This window comes from Notamacropus eugenii, chromosome 1 (assembly GCF_028372415.1).
Source record: "Notamacropus eugenii isolate mMacEug1 chromosome 1, mMacEug1.pri_v2, whole genome shotgun sequence".
Taxonomy (NCBI): domain Eukaryota; kingdom Metazoa; phylum Chordata; class Mammalia; order Diprotodontia; family Macropodidae; genus Notamacropus; species Notamacropus eugenii.
The window spans coordinates 561,906,118-561,928,843 of record NC_092872.1 but is presented as its reverse complement, the minus strand read 5'-3'; the positions used below and the strand labels follow the sequence as shown (position 1 = coordinate 561,928,843).

Genomic DNA, 22,726 nt, shown 5'->3' with positions numbered 1-22,726 from the left:
AGAGACAAAAAAGAAGACTTTTGCAATTACACGGAGGAGAGAGACAAATCTAATTTGGGGAACAGGTAACAATTTAGTTTAGAAAGAATGTAGTATATCTTAGTCAGTCAATAAATATTTTTTTAAGTCCCTGCACTGGGCTAACCACTGGAGATAAAAATACAAATAAAAACAGATAGTCCCTTTCTTCAGACTAGTAGGAATCAAACGTATAAAGGCGAATCATGTGAAATAAAACTGGAAAGGTATGCTGATGCCAGATATAGGTGAACCTTCTAGGTGGCTCAGTAGATAAAGCACCAGGCCTGGAGTCAGGAAGACTCACCTTCTTGAGTTTAAATCTGGCCTCAGACACTTACTAGCTGTGTGACGCTGGGCAAGTCATTTAATCTAGTTTGTCTTAAGTTTCCTAATCTTTAAAATGATCCACAGAAGTGGCAAACCACTCCAGTATCTTTGCCAAGAAAACTCCAAATGAGGTCACAGAGAGATGTACATGATTGGAATGATCACAAGACAACAAACGGATTTGTCATTTCATTCTCAAGGCAATAGGGAGGCAATAAAGGTTTTTGAACAAAGTAGTGACATGGTCACGTTTGTTCCTTAGTGGGATTACTCAGGTGACAGTATAAAGGATGGGTTGGAAAGGGGAGAAACTTAAGATAGGGAAATCAATGAGGCTATTACAAAGGTCTAGATGAGGCCTGAACAAGGATCTTAGCTTGACCTTGTTTTCAGAGATTCAAAAGGTGTTGAAGAGACAGAATTGAAAATATTGGTCAGTTGATTGAATATTGGAAATGGAATGGTATATTAGGGTAGAGCTGTTCATTAAGAAATTAGAAATACAGGAAGAAGTTAGAGATGAAAATTAAAATTTAGAAGTCATCTGTTTATTGAAAATTAACAAGTAGGAATAAGTTTGTTGCTCAGCTTGGCTTATGCGTCTAATTAGAATCTGAGTATGAGAAGGAGTCAGTAACTTTTCTATCTCCCACATGGATGACTTTGTGAGAGACATCCATTGTCTATGATGGTAATGATATCTAAGAAGGTCCTAAGATGGTTACCATCTTGTAGTATAGGAGGATCTAGCAGTTTCAATTTCTGCGGCTTCCCTATCTAGACAATCCCCTTCATTTGATTAGAGATATACATTCTTTGGCACATCTTGACAAGCAGGTATACTTTCCTTACACTGCAGTTTTTGTTATACAATTTTTTTTTTTGAAAAAAATTGGTTTTATACCACCTATACTTCCCATTGAATCCCTACTACCTCCTAGAGAGCCATCTCAGAGAATTAAACATTTTATAAAAAGAAAAAGCATTTAGTAAAACTAACCAATACATCAAATGAGTCTCTCTAGCATTCTACACAGCATTCTACACATATTGTCCCACCTTTGCAAAAAAAGAAAAAAAAAGTCAGAGGAGGAGCTTTCCCCTGTATTTTCTTTGGGCCAAGTGTTGTCTTGATAATTTTACAGCATTCAGTTTTGGTTGTTTTGTTACTGTTGCTCTTCTTGTATTAATTTTATGTTTGGCTTCCCTGTTTCTTCTATTTCTCTTGTAGTTTGTACAAATTTCCCCATGCTTTTCTATTTTCATAATATTCATCATTTCTTATGGCATAGTAGTATCCCAATACATTCATGTACTACAACTTGTTCAGACCATTCTCCAGCTAATGGGGTCTACTTTATTTTCAGTTCTTAGTCACTAAAAAGGTGCTACTTTGCATATTTTGAATGTATCTAAAGCATCTTTTTTTTGTCTTTGAGCTCCTTGTGATATATGCCTGACAGTGTGATCTCTTGGTCAAAGGATGTAACTATTTCATTCATTTATTCACATAATTCCATTCTCCTTAGATTCTTAAATGACCAGAAACAGGGTCTTTTGGTGACAAAAAAAGAAAAAGAAAGGAGAGGGGAAAGGGGAAAGAAATTAGTTACTTGAATAAAGACCTGTGCCACTTGAGACGAGTAATAATGTGAATAGATCTTATTCAGCCAATTGAGAATTTAAGTAAGAAAATGAATATAATGAAGTGATGTCAGGTTTTCATCTAGGGTGATTATGCATGAATGAATTATCTCTTTCATTTTCTCATGTAGACATATTCCTTCTCATTTCTGTTTTTCAACATTCAAGTAGAATTCTGTATCATTCATTCTTTTTTTTAAATTAGGACAAGTTTAAGTATTGTTTATTTCTGTTCAGAACTTGGCAATTTCTAAATAAAATATTTACATGAGGAAAAAGAAACATAGCCTTACTCCATCTCCAAGCCATCACTTTCCTAGTATATGTTGAAGTGACTCTGGACTATCATAAGTTGCAAGGATTATATATTGTGAAAACAACTTTGCGAGGAGCAAGCATTCATCTTTAAAATATATGTCTCTAGAGACAAGGGAAGCAGGTGAAAGTGATAGATGCTGAGCTGTTTGGAAAAGTCAAATTTTTAAGCATTCTGGCAAAGTAATAATGCTGAGCTTTAGTATAAATAAAATTTATGAAGTTATAATTCCATTATTTGCTGAAGGGGAAAAGGTGGTTTTAAAATGTGAGCCAAAGAAACAACTGAGTAGATTTTATGGCCTAAAGCAGACAGTATCAGAAGTGGTAAATTGTAGAATGTAACCTTTAAAGGTTACAAAAAAGCACTTTCTTTGGGAAAGTTTGTCCTCTCTGGTGTAGCTGAATGAAAAAATAATAATTGACCCATGTAAATTGAAAATAAAATTGGAAAAGGAGAATGTATATCATAAATATATGTATTTTGTTCACACACCTAGGATCAGACCTTGTGAACTTTTATCAGTTCACCGATAAACTATCTCACTCTTAACTGATCTTTCTACCCTACCTTTCTTAACTGATCTTTCTACCCTACCTTTCTAACCCTAAATGTGCTTTCTACCCACCCCTCCCCAGTCCATCCATGGTGAAAGCAAACCTAAAATCACAGATGGCTAAAGCTGCAAAGAATCTAGAGACCATCTTGCTCAATCCCTAGATTACAGAAAGTAATTTCTCTAAGGTCACAAAGCATGGTAATGGCACATCCAGCAACAGAAGTCAGATCTCCTGATTTCCTGTCACGGTTTTTTCCCCCCACTGTACCTACCCAAAGCTTTGTGTAGAATTCAGAGAGAGAGATAAAATGAAGAAACAGAGTAAAATCTGCAACTTCTAAAAGGCATAGGCTATGAGAGTACTAAAAACCCCAAATATCTGTGGGACCACCACGGGTTTAGCCTCTTCCTTGTTCCAGATTCTTGAAAAATGGAAAGGTTTTGTCAAGGTTAGTGACTTTGAACCAAGGATGATGTAACACCAAACACAAAGTTTCCTTTTGAAATAGTTTCCTAAACACATAATTGGAGGAGAAATTGAAGTCTCCCTACATGAGCATTTCCTCTCAGCTGTACTCATGACTGCATTACCATGTTCTAGTCATCTAAGCTCATTTATTGTCATCTTTGGTTCTTCCTCTTTCTTTCTTGTCTTCAGTATTTTCCCATCTTCTGACTTCTCTGTTATTATCTATGAGTATGCCCATGTCTTTCCCATTTTTGAAAACTCCAACTTGATCCACATTAACCAGCATCGTATATTTTTCCTCCCCTCCTTAGCTAAACTCTTTGAAAAAGTTTTCCATACTTAATGCCTCTACTTCCTCTCTTCACGATCCTTTCTGACCTCTCAGCAATCTAGCTTATAATCTACTGACTTCATCTTCAAACTGAAATTGTCCTCTCCAAAAGGACCTATCAAAACTGATAATTTTTTTCTCAATCCTTTTTCCCTCTTGGATTCTCTAGCATTTGTCACTGTTGATCACCTTTTACTTTTGAACATGCTGTCTTCTTTGGGTATTTGTGACATTGATTTTTCTTGATTATGCTCCTGTCTATCTCATTTGTCTCATTTGCTTGCTTTTCATCCCTAGAACAACCATTAATCATGTATGTGCCCAAGGGTCTGTACTGGGCTGTTTTCTCTCTTCCCTCTATACCATCTCACTTGTTGATCTCTTCCGTACCCATGATTCAATTATCATCTCAATGAACATGATTCCTAGATTTCTCTATCCAGTCTAAGCACCTCTCCCTCTTGAGCACCAGTCCTGCAATAACTTCTTGGATATCTTGAAATTGTCCTATATGCATCTCAAATTCAATATATCCAAAACTGAGCACATCATCTTTTCTTCCAAACCTTCTCCTCCTCCAAATTCCTTATGACTCTTTAAGGAACCACCACCCTCCTAGTCACCCAGGCTTACAACTTTGGTGTCATCCTCAACTCCTCACTCCCACTCCACATATGCACTTTATTGCCAAATGGTATTATTTTTCCTTTCCTCATATAGGATCCTTTCTTTCCATGTACTCAGCCATGGCCCTAAATCAGACTCTCATCAGTTCCAACCTGGACTAATGTAACAGCCATATAATTGATCTCCCTACATCTAGTCTCCCCTCTAATTCAACCTTGATTCAGCTGCCAAAGTGATTTTCCTAAAGCATATGTCTGACTGAGTCACCCTGCAGCTAAATGAACTCCAGTGGATTATTATTACTTCCAGGATCAAATGTAATAATCGCTGGTACATACCATTCTTTATCTACTATCTTTCCTGTATGCCTGCCTACATTAGTTCAAGTCACCTCCCAATACCTAGAATTGCACTTCCTTTCCAAGTCAGCCTTTTAGAAGACTCTGCTAAGATTCATCTCTTCATTAAACCTAGTAGATTCATGTACATATGGGTGCAGATACACACACATGCACATCCTTGTTAGCTTTTCTCCCTCCTCAAATTACCTTATATTAAATTATCTGTTTATCTTAGTACTTGTTTTATTCCCCTCGCTCACCATTAAATATTAACTTCTTGGGATCAGGGACTGTTTGATTTTATCTTTAGTATTCCCAGTGCCTATTAATAAATGTTTGCTGGATCAAATTGATCTTATCATTTTTTGAAAGTCCATAATAAATTACATATATGTAAAAACATTTTAAAGGAACCATTCAAGGCTAGGATCTACCACTAATGTGTTGTGTGACCTTTTACAATTTACATAAACTCTTTCGGACCCAATTTCCTAGATTACAAAAGAGCTGTGATAATATGCTCTCTCACAGCCTCCCTTCTCCCTTCTGTTGCTCAATCCTTCTCGAACTTTTAGGAATATTTTTATAATAAAATGATATGAAAGTGTTTGAAAAAAGTTAAAAGTACCATATAACAACAGACTCATTTTTATCATGATAGTTAATTAAAAATACATGTAAAATGAAACCTGAGACATGATTGAGAATTTTCCCCTAAAACACAGGGGTCCTTTTAAGTAGGGAATAAAGCTAAAATAGCCAGAAGTGCCAGGCCAGGTACAGACAAAGGGTAGGGATCTTAGAGAAAAGACATCTGGGATGGGAGATAAAGGAGATCCTAAGAGCCCACACTCAGGAGTAGGAGTAAGACTAGGAGTAGCAATATATTCATTTAAAGCTTTAAAGTTAATCAAGCATTTTCACATTCATCATCACATTTGATCCCCTTAATCACCCTATGAGATAAGTAGGGCATGTGTTTTTATCATTTTAATGATGAGGAAGCTGAGACTCGGTAAAGTAAAACATCTTACCCAAGACCTTAAGATCAGTTTTTCTGGCAGTCTAACCCCTGATTTTACAAATGAGAAAAATGAGGCCCAGAGGTCCAGAAAGGTCAAGTAACTCCCTGACGTTCACATGATAAGTGGCAAGGGTTGGAACTGAATCCAAATGTCTTGATGGCTAGCCTAGGGCTTTTTCAGATAATAATATAAGAGCTAACGCGTATAGCACTATCTGCCATACGCTGTGCTAAGTGCTTGACAATTATTTTCTTATTTGACCCTTACAACAGCCCTGGGAGGTAGGTGCTATTGTTATCCCCTTTTTATAGCTGAGGTAACTGAGGCAGGCAGAAGTTAAGTGACTTGCCCAAATTCATACAGCTAGTAAGTGTGTGAGGCCAAATTTGAATGCAGGTCTTCCTAACTTCAGGCCCAGAGCTCTATCCACCATACCACTCCTTCAACGCTCTGCAGAGAGAATCGTCTAGGTCTCCAGTGTCTAGAAGCGCCACAGTATATGCACATGTCATTTCATCTCAATCATCGTAATTGGTGTTTGTATTTGCAATTTTCCAAAGCAAATTGCACACGATATCCATCTATTCCATTTGTTCAATAAATATCCTCCAGAGAAAGAATATGTATCACTTCTATTCTGGCATCCTTGTTTTGGGGCCTTGTACAGGAAACCTGATGTATGAGTAATGATTTGTGCCCCTTGCCTTAAAACTGAACATGTTATGGCTGAGGGCAGCAATTTTCTCTATTGGTATTTCTTTTCTATTTATTTTTTCTTATGCCTTACAAAGGGTCATTAGATACCAATTAGGGAAAATCCAAAATCTTCTGATAGCTATAATTCATCAGAAGTGCCAATCACCTTCACAGCTTTTTTTTTTCATTTTGGTGACAAATGTATAGCAATTTGTGCACTGAGATGGAAATATGGATAGTGCATTAAAGAAATGTGATTTCAAGTGGAGAAGATTTATTGAGGACATGTGGGTAATATTAACATTGATATGTTGATCGAAAGTGTCACTTTTATGATAGATAGAGACTACTTAAAGCTAAGAAGTGTGAAAGGAGAAATATTTTCACAACTTATGACTGACCTTATAATTCATATTTTGTAAGAGCAGATAGGAGCTTACTTAAACTTTTCCTTAATTAGAGAAAAGTTCCATTGTCTCAAAACATCCAAGTGGTAAATAATGCGAAGTTGTATATCATGTTGAAAATGAATATCCTAGGCCATGTTTAGTAGGAACAGATTTGGTAGGAAATTAGATTTCACGTACAAATATACTGGGGGGAAAAACAATCTGAATAATATAGCTCAGTGAGGTGTGATGGAAAGAGCACTGAACTTGGGAGTCAGGGGAGGAGAGGTAGCATGGGCAAAAGTGAGTGGGGCCAATGCAAATTCTGATTGCCTCTGGAAATGGAATTTTTCCAGTCTAATGACTTTAGAATACTATTTTCAAGGCTGTGTGCAGATGGTGAAGACTAGGTCCAATCCATTCCCTAAGGCGTGAAGAATTAGAATACAGTTACAAATGAGGGAGGCTATTGACCTTCAACAGGAAGAAGGTTTTTAATTGTTTAGGCTATAAGTGAACAAATCACACTGCATTTAGCAGGTCAGCATTTGAAGGAATGGCCATTAGAAACAAGTTTCCTTTATATTGTTAAATTTAAACTTGCATCTTCTACACTTTTATTGTTTATAATTTTTTTCCACATTCTGCACACACACACACACACACACATACACACACAGAGCCATGTGACCATGGACAAGTCATTTAACCTTGTTTGCCTCAGTTTCCACATCTGTAAAATTCACTGGAGAAGGAAATGGCAAATAACTCCAGTATCTTTGCCAAGAAAACGCCCAGTGGAGTCATGAAGAGTTGGACATGAGTGAAATGAGTGAATAACAACAGATAGACAGACAGACAGATAGATCTGTGTGTGTGTGTGTGTGTGTGTGTGTGTGTGTGTGTGTGTGTGTGTAGTAGCCCAAACCACGTTACGTTAAAGAGAATACGTTAAAGAGAATCATAGAATTTCAGTTAGGAAGGCATCATAAAGATCATTTCATCCAACCCACTAATTTAGCATATGGAAAAGCTGAGGCCCAAAGATAGTAGATTCCCTTGTCACCACATATGGTGCCCTCTTCTTCCCTTAGCTTAGGATCTAGCTAGGTTTTTAAACAATATAAGCAAACCACCAGCTCACATGTAATCCACCATGACTCCAAGAGCTATTTTCAGTCACATGTAGTCAAATAATAGTTAATAAATCTTTATTCAATGCCTACAATATGCCAGGTATATGGCTATTCAAGAAGGTCTAGCACATCTGATGTGAGGGCTTTCGGAGCCTTTTTTGGGACTACTCATCCACCTTAGTTATCCACCTGGCGCTCAACTCCCACCTGTGGCTCTAAGAAATTGTAGCATGAGCAGCATCCAAACTCTAGTAAACTATCTTGACAGATGGACTGGATCAGGTTGAAAGTAACCAATGATTCATAAAACTGTTGGTAAATTAGGGGGGTGTCTAACCTAAGCAAATGAAGACTTCCCCTGGTGGAATGAGCAGATGAGAACAATTTGTTCCAGTGACCATGAAGCAAGTGTTGTGGAGTGCTTAGAGCTTGGTCAGACCCTGAAGATGAGAGGTCATCCACTACTTCCTGGGCCATGTCTAGTCATCTTGACTTTTGACTTGCCTTTGGGCTTTGATGAAATAGAGTGAGGGGACAGCAAGGTGGCACAGTGAATACAGCACTGGCTCTGGAGTCAGGAGGACCTGAGTTCAAATCTGGCCTCAAACACTTGACACTTACTAGCTGTGTGATCTTGGTCAAGTCATTTAACCCCAATTGCCTTGCCTTCCCCCCTCCCAAAAAGAAAGAAAATAGAGCAAGGCTGACAACTTTGTACACTTAAATTTATTATGTAATTGGTCTTCTTTGAAAAGGAAGGATGAAGAACAACAATGTGCCAGGGGACACAAATGTAAACAAGTCCCTGCCCTCAAAGAGCCCACAAATTAATAGTGGAAGACAAGACAGAAAAGAAAACTGAAGAGAAGTAGAATGGTAGGGTTGGGGGGAAAGGTGCCTGCCTTTGGGAGCATATGGAGAAGTCAAAGAAATTCAAAAGAAGTGCAGCCAGATGGGAAATGAGAAGATGTCTGAGAATGAAAACACAGCCCTTGACAACTTTCATTGGTGCAGTTGGTTTTCTCCTCCCTAAGTCTAATCTTTCTGGTGTGTTACTATGTAATTTCATTTATTTTATTTCAGGCTCCTACTTTAATTCAATGAGGAGGTTTTCAATTCTAACTCTGCTAGTCTAGAGTAAATCAGTATTCCCAACTCCTTGAAATCTGTGATTTTTTTTTTAATTGCGATTTTTCATCATCTGACAGTATGATTTCATTGATGTGGTAAATTCCCTGAGTGGGAATTCCATCCAGTGGTATATGTGTGAAGCTTTTCTGTAACATGTAGTATTTTATAGTAGCATGGGGGTACTGAAAGGTTAAGTGTCAGAGATACTTGGCACAGATGTGGCAGAGGCTAGTGTTTCTGATGCCAAGTTCAGGCTTCTATCTATGGAACCATATTTCCTCTGTCTTCAACAACCTTTATCTTGGTAAGAATCCTAATTTGTCTGCATAACTTTGATGTTCCAAGAAATTTGTCAATCCAAGAAGCTTTGGTTTCCCAATACTAACCATTTAATTTAGGCCTATGTTCAGAATACATGAAGTTTTAATAAAGTTATACACTAGGTCTAATGCTTTATTCTAGAATTAAAAGATGTTTTTGTTTGGTTTAGTGTCATTTGTTTAAATTAGAAGCCCCACCCTTTGTCTTGAAGCAGCAGTCATCACAAAGAAGTAGGAAAGAAGGGAAGGAAGCATGCGGAGTTGCAAATGAAGGTGAAGGTGAAGGTACTGGGAAACATATGCTAGTTGGACCATTATCACAACTACCATCTGCCTTTTCTGCCAAATAGGCTTTTTGAGGTTTCATGTTTCAATCCATGTTGAAAGATCAAAAATTTCTGCTGCTATTAGATGGCAGGAATTATGCATATGCCAAAAAGATAGTTTGGCTTTCCTTATTATCAGAATAATGGAGAATGTATACATCTAAAAATGCCCACAAAACATTTAAAGCAGCTTGCATGTATGTCATCCAACAAGAAAATACCCATGAATGCTGGGAACTGAAGCCAGTAATCCAGGAGTAATCCAGCTATGTTTACATATAACTCACATTAACTTTGGCTTTCCCTTGGAGATCAAATAATCAGTAAGCAAGCATTTTTAGTTACTGTGTCCTGCACTATGCTGTTTGATAGGGGTACAAATATAAAAATGAAAAAGTCCTTGCCCTCAGAAACTTGCATTCTGTCAAGAAAGATAACATGTAGACATATAGATATATGTGAAATAGAGGCTAAACCGAAGATGATTTTGTTAGGGAGGCCACTGGCAGTTGGGATAAATTGAAAAAATCTTCATGTAAAAGATGGCGATTAAGGTAAGTCTTTGTAGAAACTAGGGATTCTAAGAAGCAGAAGTGAGGAGGAAATATGTACCAGTCATGAGGGACAACCAGCTCAAATATATGGAGATAAGTGAGATAGATAGATATATAGATAGATAGATAGATGGATAGATAGATAGATAGATAGATAGATATATGCATGTATATATTTGGAAATGGAAATCCAGTTTGGCAAGAATATGGATTGCCTGAAAGTAAATAAAATTTAATAATATAAAATATAATAAATATATAACATATTAATATATTATATAATATAATAAAGATGGAAAGATAATCTGGGGCCAGGCTGTGAAGGGCTTTAAAGGTCAAGCAGAGGAATTTGTACTTGATCTTAGAGGCAACAAGGAATCAATGGAATATGTTGAGCAAGAAAGTGACATGGTCAAATTTATGCTTCAGAAAAATTGATAGATTCAGTTGAGGATAAAATAAGTCAAAGAGCCCAGTTAGAGTTTTGTTCTGCAATGGTCCAAACAAGACATGATGAGGGCCTGAATTAACATGTTGACTAGGTAAGGTAAGAAAGAGATGGATGCAAAGGGTGCTGCATTAGTAGAAATGACAAGACTTGGCAACCGAGTGGCTGTCTCTAAAGTGATAATATTATGCAATTAACTATGTTAAGAGAAACTAGTCCTTCTGAATCATGCCTTTATTTCCTGATGAAGGCAGCAGGAGCCAGGGTGCCTTCCATTATCTCCAAATGACTTCCAGCTCTCACTGTGCCTGTCTAATCTCGAGCCTCAAATGAGAAGAGGATCATGACTGTCGTCTTATTGCTCCTGTCTTCCATCTCCTCCTGATGCTCATGTATTATGAGGGAACACAGCTAGGTGCCAGCACAAGGCATTTCACCTTTTACTGCCACCTGATCTCTGCCAACCCCACCCTCTCAATGTGGAGAACTTCCTATGTAAACAGGAGCAAATTTCCTAACTTTTGTGCTACACTTGTCCTTTGAGGGAAGAGGAAAGTTGGTAAGGAACAGGATTCCTAGCTCCTGTTGTGCAGTTTTAATTTCTCTCTGTTCTTGTGCCATCTCCTGCCTAATCCTCAGCTTTTGGAGGGAAGAGGAATAGTGAAATGGCACCTCCCATCAGACCATTTACCATGTCTCCCATCTTGTTCTGTCTTTATTCCTGCCTGATTAACACTTTGCTCTGGGAAGATGAGTGACACCTTCCATTCAATAATGGTTATTCTTTCACCTGGTCATTTCTTAAACATCCCAGTGATTCTGAACTGCTGTAGGTCAATATCCAAACCGTATTCCCCATCCCCCACCTTCTGATTCCTTATTCCCATCCCCCTCAACCCTAGGATACCAAATTCCCAAACTACCTTTAAACTGTGTCCCCAGGAATGCCTTTTCCATAGGCAACAAACTTCCCTTTGATCTAAATCTTTTCCTTTCATCTTCTAAAAATTAGCAAAACCTGGCTGCCTCATGATGACAGAATCCCTGACTATATTTTTCAGTATTGGCTGTATATTCATTCATTCTCTTCAGCTCACTGGTGAACGTGAACGAAATGAAAAACTCTGCTACTCATTGACACTTCCAGGTTTTCTCTCTACCTCCTTCACTCAGTAATCTCTTCACCTATGAGGACCATGTTATTCATATCTACCACCCATTCACAATTCTGGTCACTATTATCTACAGATCTCCAGATCACTACCCTCCTTCCTTAATTAGTTTGGTACCTGGCTCACAATTTTTCTTTCCTTCCCAACTCCTGCCCTCATACTAGAAAAATTCAATATACAATGCTGACTTTTCTCAGATGTTCTAACCACTCATTTCCTCAATCTATTCAATTCCCATGATCTATTCCATACCCTTGAACTTGATATTATCCACAAATATGCCGCCTGTTCAATAATCCTGAAATGTTCTTATCTGATCATAGTCTGTTGGCTTTTCATCTCTCCCTCTGCCTGCCTTTATTAAATTCTACTTTTCATCCATATGTAGACCTCCAGTCCATCAAACCCTCAATTCTGTACCAAACCATCATCCCTCATCCCTTCTACCATACTTCTAACAAGTGGTTATGCAGCCTTTTCCTGAAGTTGTCTTAAGTCAGCTCATTCCACATTTGATAACCCTGGGAAGATTGTATGATAGGGTAAAGGTGAAGGCTTACATTCTGAGCTTTAAGCCCAGCTTCCTATTTAGAGTTAACAGCTAGGTGGTGTGATAGGTACGGTGTTATAGCAGCAAGCACCCTGATGCATCCAGGATGGCCTGCCAGCACAGGTTTCTAAAAGGAAAGCAACTTTGAGGGGTCAACTTCTTTAATCACATATACCAACAGAGAAAACACAAGCAGAGAAATAAAGACCAACAAACAGGGCTTCTCTCTGACCATAAGCAATACATACATCACAGATCAACAGACAGATCCAATGTAAGACCATTACATACATACGTAGTTACCAGAGAGAGAAGCACCAACATCTGGGTTTTCAAAGCCAGGGGGCTCCTTAATGGCTACCCAGAGTCTCATCTGGGACATGAACCTTCTTCCAGAGAGTAAGTCCCAAAGTACCACCTCACCTCAGAGTATATATACACTTTTCAGAGCCAGAGGGAATCATGACTCTGACCCAGTGCCTCATTAGAAATTAACAAAAGGTATGTACCTTCCTACAAAACAAGCTTCCCCTAATTAAGCTTCCCTTACTGGGCTCCATGTGAGGCCTGTTAATGGGTGGGGAAGATCTTTAACTGTCATTAACATTACAAATGTTGAACTTTAAGTTAAGAAGATTTGAGTCAAATCTTGCCTTTGATACATAATAGTAGCACGTACCTAAACCTCTCAGCCTCACTGATCTCTTCTATAAAATGGGCATAATAATATTATCTACTTTACATGATTATTTTGAGAATAGTAAAGTACTTTGCAAACCTTAAAATATCATATAAATGTTAGTTTTTATTACTATGAGGCAGCTATGTGGTACAATGGATAGAGTGCTGACCATGGAGTTAGGAAGACTTGAGTTACGATCCCACCTCAAATAATTAGTAGCTGTGTGACACTGAACAAGTAGTTTAACCTCTCTCAGTCTTGGAGTCTGATTAATGAAAAGATTGGAGCTGATGACTTCTAAGTTTCCTTACAGCTCTAGATCTATGATTCTGTGACCATTGAGAAATACCAGTTTGAGGAAACACTGATAAAAGAGCCCAATGTATTTTCTATTTGAATGATACAACTCTTAGTCCCCTGGAGTCTTTGATGGGAAAAGAGAATTCTAGCTTGATTGCTTAGTAAGTATATTTAAAACCATTTGCCTTTTTAAAATATTCTTGGATCATGTCACCCCTCAACAGTTTGTTACATGCAGCTATAAACCTAATTGTAATCATAAAATCATTTGTAAAAGGATTTCAGATGCTTTCACAAAAAATTTCTCTTTTTTGATAAATGGAATACTGTGGACATTGAAGTACTGAATCACTGCATGCCAATTAAAGCTTTCAGGTTATATTGTGTTTTTTGTGACCTTCTCATTTTTGTGCATTTAGGTAAGACATGGTCCCTGCCTTCTGGGAGATCAAAATCTTATAAAACACCTGGGCCATTGTTTTTCACATGGAATATTGCTCTGGCAGATTTCTATCATTCTGTACTTCTGCTATGTCATTATTTCCACTTAATTATTTCCATTTAACAGTAGTGCCCAAGATCACAGAGTAAGTTAGTGGCAGAGTCAAGACTAGAACCCAAATAACTTGACTTCCAGCTTAGCAGTTTTCGTGCAGGATACTGAGGCAGAAGCCTTTAATATTCACATCCAAAGATTTCTTCAGTATTAAAATAGATCTTTCAGTCTACAACCCCAATACATTTTCACCTGAGAAACTCTGAGGCTTCACAGTAATAATCATCTACAGTTTGTTCAGTCAATATTCTAATCAGAAGTCAAAAATAGGCCTTTGATCTTTACTTAGCCATAAAACGGTAACACAAGGCATCATTACTAACACCATGTGTTCAGACAATAATGAACCTGAAACAGCAGGACTTTGAAATTCAGGTGGATTCCAATTGTTCTGAGTAACAGTTTCCAATGTTTCTGAATAATCTTTGTCTTGTTCCAGGGAATATTCTTAGACTGTTACTTAAGACAATTTTCTCCACCTCTTTTTTTGTCCTTGAGTACAGAGTTTCCATTTGGGAGTCTATTGTATATTTTCTACATTTCGAGTGGCTTGTATGTAATATTATTGCCACCTAAACACCACTGAAAAGGCATTGATATAATCAAATAAGCCTTTCTGCAGAAAACTGTGTTGAAATAGACACAAAGCTTAGCTAGGGAGTGCATATGCTTATAAAGTTAACAAAAACAGCTATAAGTGGGGCAGTGGCTGAATTGTTGGAGTTGGAGTTGGGAAGATCTCAGTTCCAATCCTGCCTCAGATGATTTCCTTGCTGTGTGACCCTAGGCAAGTTACTGAGCTTCCCAGAGACTCAATTTCCTCATCCCTAAAATGGAGAAAATAACAGCACCTGCCTCACAGGGTTCCTGCAAAAATCAAATGAGATAACATATGTAAAGTGCTTTGCAAATGTTAAAAGTGCTATATATTCTTATGATTAAGTTTGCCAAGGAACATAGAGTTAGAGCTATAAGGGATCTTAAAGTCTATCAAGTCCAAAGTTTTCATGTTGTAAGTAAGGAAACTGAGGCCCAGAATGGTGAAATGAGATATTATAGCTAATAGTATTAAATATATCAGTTCAGTTTATAAATTCATTGTGTTCTGATTTCAGTTGTGTTACTCTTATGGTCTTCAGAAAAGGGCAATTTCCATTATAGAGGTGCTGAACCTCAGATCCTGTAGCTTAAAGGTTATAAAAGATATTTCCTCCTTGCCAGGGTTGTTGTTGTGTTCATCCTTCATTGCCAAAGAAGACCATGCCATCAGAGAAATGATGACATGACTTGCACTTGACTTTGTTTTGAGTGGGGGAGGGCTGTGCAGGTCACCAGCCTCACTTCTCCTCCAGAGCCATCTGGATCCAGTGACCTGATATTCATCAGGATGACTGGAGATGGTCCCAGGATGCACTAGGAGACCTTGGCCCCTTAAGGTCCAGGCCTATTTGGTACTCACTTAGGGTGAGGTAACACCCATTCAGTGAATAGGTCTGTTTAAGAAGTAGTCAGGGGATGGCCTCTTTAAGATAGAATTTAACGTAGATGGTACATGAATACCATCCAGATATGAATGAACACCCCAGATCCAGATTATACTGGGAGTGATTAGGCCAGAAGCAATTTTTTCAATTTGTCCACACCCATTATTCTTCTTCCTTGGCCTAATTGATTTATTGAATAATAAATATTTACAGCTCTGGCACTGTGCTAAGTACTGAGGATGTGAAAAGAAGTAAAAGACATTCCTGCCATCAAGGAGCTTATGATCTAATGGGAAAGGTAGCATGAAAAACAAGGTATATACATAGGATAAATAGTAAGTATTTAACAGAGGGAAGGCACTAGTATTAAGAGGGCTTGGGGAAAGCTTGAAGTAAAAGAATTTTAATTGAGACTTAAAAGAAACCAGAGAGATAAGTAGGTAGGGCAGAGGTGAGACAGCATCCCAGGCCAGAGAGAATTCCCAGAAGCAAGAGACAGAGAATCTGTTGTTTGTGAAACAGTCAGGAGGCCAGTGTCACTGGGTCAGACTACCGGGTGAGAGGAAGTGTAGTGTCAATGCAATATTCACAGCCTGGCACAATTCTAAATCATGAAATATACAAGAGACTGTCCACATCGAAGACATTCAGACACCAGAAAACCAAATCCATCATAGTAACAAAAATCTATACACAGTAACAATGCAGAGAACAACACCAGCCCCAAGTCATCCCTCTGTTAGGCTTCTCACAAACCAGCTCCATTAGACAAACCATGAACAAGCTCTTTCACTCACGCTAGCCAGCAGCCTGCTCACCTGAACCTTCCTAGCTCTGACTACTCTGTAGACTAACTTCCTCTCAACTCTGCTCTAGCTCCACCTCTTCCTGTTTCATCCATTCAGCAAACTCCTTCCATCACAGGTTCCATGTGATTCATGTTACTCTGGCTTCCATGTGACCAAGGCAGATCACACAGGCCTATTAATGAAAGAGAAAGTTCTTCCCATTTTAAATTACCCTTATACTAAGGTGTAAGAAGATTGGAAAGTTAGGAGGAAGCAAAAATTATAAAGGGCTTTGAATGCCACACAATATTTTGTATTTAATCCCAGAGGCAATAGGGAGACACTGGAGTTTGTTGAATAGTAGAGTGATACGGTCAGACCCGCACTTAATGAAAATCACTTTGGTAACTGAATAGAAGACAGATTGGAGTGGGGAGAGACTTGAGGAAGGCTGACCCATCAATAGGCTATTCTAATAGTCTGGGTGTGTGGGAATGAGGGACTGCACCAGAGCCATGGCAGCATCAGAGGAGAGAAAGGGGGATATTTGAGAGAGATTGCAAATGTGAAATCTACAGGTCTTGGCAACAGGTTGGATATGGGTATTGAGAGATAATGAGGAGTCCGGGTAACTCATAGGTTGTTAGCCTGAGTGACTGGGACAATGATGCAATAAGGATGGAAGGAGGGGAGGGTTTGGAGAAAAGATGAGTTCTATTGTGGACAGGGTGAGTTGAAGACATCTGCCATACATAAAGCACCACCTCTGTGAAGACTTCATAGACTTCTTAAGGAGCTAAAGTTAAAAGGAACAACAGAGGTCACCAGATTCACCATCTTCATCACCTTGTAGATGAGAAAGTTGAGTCTCAGGGAGCTTAGATGACTTTGCCAAGGCACTATACACACACACACACACACACATACACACACACATGTGTACACACGTGTGTGTGTGTATTCATTACAATATGATTTGAGGATCGAGATAGCTTGAAGGATACAGAGACTCAGGATATGTAGAATGTAAGCTCCCTGAGGGTACTGATGCAGTTTTTTGTCTTTATATACTTAGCATGTACCACAGTAAGAGATCCCTCTTAGGTGCTTAGTAAGTATTTGCAGTTATTGCATAGGATTGCTACATATTACAATCTAGCATTACTCAAATGACAATGCAAGGCATCAAAAATAACTCTGGGCAACAAGGTGGCACAGTGAATGGAATGGGAGACTTGGAGTCAGGAACACTTCACTTCAAATCTCTGCCTCAAATATTTGACCCTGGGTAAGTCACTTAATCTTGGGTTTCACAAGCTCCATGTCCAATGAGATCATATGTACAAAGTGCTTTTCAAACCTTCAGGTGCTACATAAATGGTTGCTAGGTTGTTGTAAACTCTAGTTCTCTGGCTCTCAAATACCAGCACAATTCAGAGTTCTGCTTAGATTGGTAGAAAACTTAAATTGCTGACACATAGATTCCAAAAAACAAGTTATTTTGATGGTTTCCATTCATCAGAGTTTTCTACTTCCTATTAGTAAACCCACTTGTCTCCCCCTGGCACATGGACATAACTTTTAAAGGCACTGATTGTTTTACGCTGGGTTCTTAGTTTGTTTGGTTGTTATTGTTTTCCCTTTATATTCTAATGAGTAAATTTATTCTTTTTTTTTTCTTACAGGAACTTGAATTCCAGGACCTGACAGCTATTTTACATTGTATACACTCCTTTATTGCTGCGAAAGTAGCATTGGTAGATCCCATGTTTATAGACAGCCAGAGTATTGCAAGAAGATACATGTATAGCAACTGAAAATTGCTTCTGTCGAGTGATTACTGAAAATTAAATTATTTTCTTAAGAAATTAACTCTTTCCTGAACAATATTGCAACTTTGTGTGATTTTATAATGTCTATAGTTGTGATACCAATAAAATATGTAACTAGTTTCCAAATTTGGGTCATACTTGTTAAACTTGACAGTTTAGAACATGTTTGTTCAGGGAAATCAGCTTGTTGTATGTAATGTAAATCAGAATTCCCAAATTAAATGATCCATAGCATTTCTACTACCATTTTTACAAGAAATATGGGACACCAAGGGATTTTACCACCCCTTTTGGGATGATTCATCAGTCATATGAATGGAAGGACAGGGGGTCCTACCATTTTGTTTTCTCTTAAGAGGTAAGAGGCTAGTTTAGTCTGCTGGTCTTGCTTTTGTGAGAGATGATATAAGGGAGAGGAGATGCTGAAATAGAATTCCTACAATGTAGGTTCTTCGCAATATTATTTTTTTATTTTTTTCTTCTCAAAAGAGAAATCCAGTGTTTTTTTTCTTTGTTTTCCTTAGTTTTGTTTGGTTGTGTTTTTGTCTTTTAATTAAAAAGCACTTTAATGGAGTCAGTTGTATTTTCCTTTCAGGAAAAAAAATGATGCCATTTCTAAGGGCATGGTGCATGTTTCTCAAAACCATACACGCACTGCAAGGAAAAAAGAAATAAAACCATAAAATTTAGACAGTGCAAGAGTTCTCAGCAAGTAAATCTCAGGATCTTGTTGTCATTAGGGTGTAGATGAGCTGATAGCAGAAGAAATAGTATGCCAAGGCAATTTGTGTTTACTACAACCCAGTAGATTCAAGTCTCTGTATGTATCTGATATTGAGGAAAGAATAGAAATGTTTTTATTGGAGCAGAAATATTTCTAATTAATATTTTAATAGCACTTTCATTAAAAAAGTTTTCCCAAAACATATGCATGGTTTCTTTAAAAAAAATTCCTGATGAAATATTATATGTTATATGACTAAAATCTTAAAATAAGATACTGTAGAGGAAATGATGCTTGTATAGTCCCAGGAAACTTTTAACTATATGATCATTTATCCTCTTTTTCCAACCCAGATTTTCCATTAATATTAACCTTAAAAGGAACTAGAACAGTTATGAAATGTTCAAAGGCCTAGAAGATTGAAAGAAGAATATTGTTTTCCCATAGTTTTTTTTTTTATTTCTAGTTTAGTCCCCCAAACCAAAAATTATCTTTGACTTTATTCTTTTCTTTGAAAAAAATTTTAGAAAATAAGATTATAATTCCATAGGTAAGAAGAAAAGATTAAGGAATTTTGGTGGTTGTATTTAATTTTGAGAAATTTTTTCCATTTAAAAATTTTTCCTTGGCCAAATTTGGTAGAGAAAAATAAATATGGAAATAAATATAATTGTAATAAAAAGTTTATTTCCTACATGGGGAAATGTGCCTGAAATTAATACAATTATGGCACTAAATAAGACTTTAAAGATTATCTGGTGCAACTATCCCTTTTAAAGGTAAGAGGATCCAGATCAGAGACCAATTCTCCAAGATTACATAGGCAGCAGTAGAAGAGCCAGGAGCATGAACCAGGTTTCTTGATTCTCATAGTTTTGAGATTTAAAACTGGATTTTAGATGTCAGCTAGTCAACTTTCCTTGTTTTACAGATGAGGAAACTGAGGCCCAGGGATTAACTGACCAGTGCAAAGTCACAGAGAGAGTGAACAGCAGAGACAGGATGAAAATTCAGGTTCTCTGAACTATAAAACCAGTCAATTTTCTTCCAAACTGCACACAATCAATGTCTTTTGTTCTTCATTCAGTACAACTTCCGCTAACAGCAACCATTACAATAGCAATGATGATGATGATGGTGATGCTATGATGAATGGTATTTTATAGCATTTTTAAGGTTTTCAATGGGTTTTTATATATGTTATCTAAAGCAATCCTCACAATAGCCCTGTTAGGTGGATGCTATTATCTTCCTTTACAAATGTAAATCCTGAGGTCCAGAGAGGTTAAGTGACTAGCCCAGAGTCACACAGTATCTGAGGCAGGTTTCAAACTCAGGTTTTACGTTGTGCGTTTCTAGTAGGAGCTCATATTTGTCTGTTTCAAACATGATGTAACAAGACAGAACAAATGTTAAAGAATTCCCAGCTTTTATTTTTTATGGAGAAGACACAAGCCTCAGGTCTTACCACATAAAATGGTTATTTTCTTGTAATTATAAAGTAGAGATGCAGCACCATTTTTTTCCTTCACATGGGAATTAGAGACCATTTGGATGTGTTATTTTATTTTATTTCTTTTTTTTTCATTTTTTAGCATTTCAGGATTATGAAAAAAAACAATCTATTGTGATAAAAGTTTTTCAATACTCAAGATGCCATGATTTGGTTAATTCAAAATAAGAACACAACAATTCTGACTTGATTGATGCTCTTTGAAGGTGCTGTGGCCAATTAATAAATACATGTACATATATATGTAATATATATGTATGCATATATGTATGTAAATGTCACATTGTGGCAATCCCAGCAATGAGCCTCTCCAAACTTAAGCCAGTAGTAGCCTGGGCTTTATCATAAGCCCTTCACTCAACCTGAGTTCAAATGCAGCCTCAGATCCTCCCAAGCTATGTGACTCTGAGCAAGTAATTTAACCTCTATCTGCCTTAGTTTTCTCAAGTGTAAAAAGGAGATAATAATGGCACTTACATCAAAGGGTTATCTGGGCGGCTAAGTGGCACAGTAAATAGAACACAGCTTGGAGTCAGAATGACTCATCTTTCTGGATTTCAAATCCGACTTCAGACATATACTAGCTGCGTGACCCTGAGTACATCACTTAACTCTGTTTGCCTTAGTTCCTCCTCTGTAAAATGAGCTGGAAACAGAAATGGCAAACCACCAAGAAAATCCCAAAGAAGGTCATGAAGACGTGAACCTGACTGAAATAACGAAAGAACAGCAGCATGAAGGGTTACTGTGAGGATCAAATGAGATAATATTTATAAGGTGCTTAGCACACTGCTGAATACACAGTAGGCATTATATAAATGTTCCTTAAAAAAAGGATGCTTTCCAACTCAGTGGGACTTCCCAGAACATTTACTTTCCTGGTACAACCTTCAGGAATCTATGGTCACTTCCACCCCACAATGAGGTGCAATAAAATAAAACAATTTTTTTTTAAGTGAGGGTAGTTAATTAAATTTGAAATATTCCATTTCAGATCAAAATCTTGTAAAGAGAAAAAGTATTCTTCTGTCTTAGATATACATAGTTGCTGCTATGTGATAAATATCAATCACAACATTATACTAAAGCATTCAACATTATACTCATTAATTCAATAAATACAAATCAGTCAACAGGAGGCTAGATGGCTCAGTGGATAGAGTAATGGAACTGAAATCAGGAAGCTCTGATTTCAAATCTGATCTCAGACCCTTCCTAGCTGTGTGACCCTGGGCAAGTCATTTGCCTAAATTTCTTCATCTGTAAAATGGGGATAATCATTGCATTTACCTCCCAGGGTTGTTGTGAACATCAAATGAGAATCTATAAAGTGCTTACTTAGCACAGTGTCTGGCACACAGTAAGCACTATATAAATGTTAGATTTTTAAAATTATAATTATTATTCTCTATCAAATACCTATGAAGGACAAAACCTAGGTACTTAGGAAACATAAATATAATTAAAACATAGTTTTCCTCCTTTAAAGAGTGCTTGAGTTTACAAGAAAAATTAATAATACTCACAATGATTTTATATGTTATGTCATTTGATCTTCACAACAAACCTATAAGGCAGGTACTATCATTAGTTCTTTTTTATAGGTGGGAAAACAGAAACCAACAGAGGGTAAGAGACTTGCTCAAGGTTACTCAACTAGTATGTATCTGAGGCAGGATTTGAACTCAGATCATCCACTGTGTTTTTTTTCTACTCTGTCATCTAATTGTGTCACATAAAGGAAATAAATATACCCAGACAAATCTGAAGCAAATCATTAGAATGATAGATTTATGTATAATAGAGATGCAAATCACTCCCAGAATAAAGGAGGAAAATATTCATTTCATCTGTGAGGGTTAGGGAAGGTTTCATGGAGAAAAGCTTGTTCTATATGTGCATTCAGTATGGGAAGCCCTGGAATGCTCTAGAGACCATAATTTATCCCAATCAATAGCCAAACATTCTATTGTCATTTCTGAGAGTTTCAATTGTAGGGAGTGTAGGGAGTGGAAGGTCTATTTTAGAACTGGATAAGAAAAGGCCCATCTACATCTTCCCCCAGCCTAGTTGAAGCAATGATGAAATTAAATAATCATGATAAGGAAAAAAAAAAGGATTGAGGGATTTAAATTTTAGAAAGCTCAGGTTAGACGCTATCACAGCTCATGAAAGATGCCTCATGCCAAGGAATGGAATTTGGTTTAAATAATAAAACTTCTAAAAAGAAGGAGAATGCAGACAATGGGCTGAGATGGCAGATAGTCAAAGCCAAGCTAGGCATAATGCTAATGAGGATGGTGTCGGCAGGAAGAAGTTAAAAGCATCAGGAGTCATATTAAATGATCCCAGTACATTTCTCTTACTCTGAAAGCTCCATCGAGCCATCCAGCTTTTAAAAATCTATTGTTTTAACAATCTTGAAGTATATCTCAGTGTAACAGCACAGTACTACTGAGCCAGCC

At 37.4% G+C, this 22,726-nt stretch overlaps 1 protein-coding gene across 4 annotated transcripts in view; it reads left to right on the top strand.

Moving 5' to 3' along the window:
- The window catches only part of SNTG2 (syntrophin gamma 2), a 668,997-nt gene extending 650,847 nt beyond the window's left edge, over positions 1 to 18,150 (top strand). For all 4 annotated transcript variants that reach the window (XM_072634327.1, XM_072634328.1, XM_072634326.1 and 1 more), the window contains one exon: positions 17,878 to 18,150. In XM_072634327.1, coding sequence (XP_072490428.1) covers positions 17,878 to 18,009 — 132 coding nt within the window. In that variant the 3' untranslated portion in view covers positions 18,010 to 18,150. The remainder of the gene's footprint in view (positions 1 to 17,877) is intronic.
- Positions 18,151 to 22,726: the final 4,576 nt, after the last annotated feature.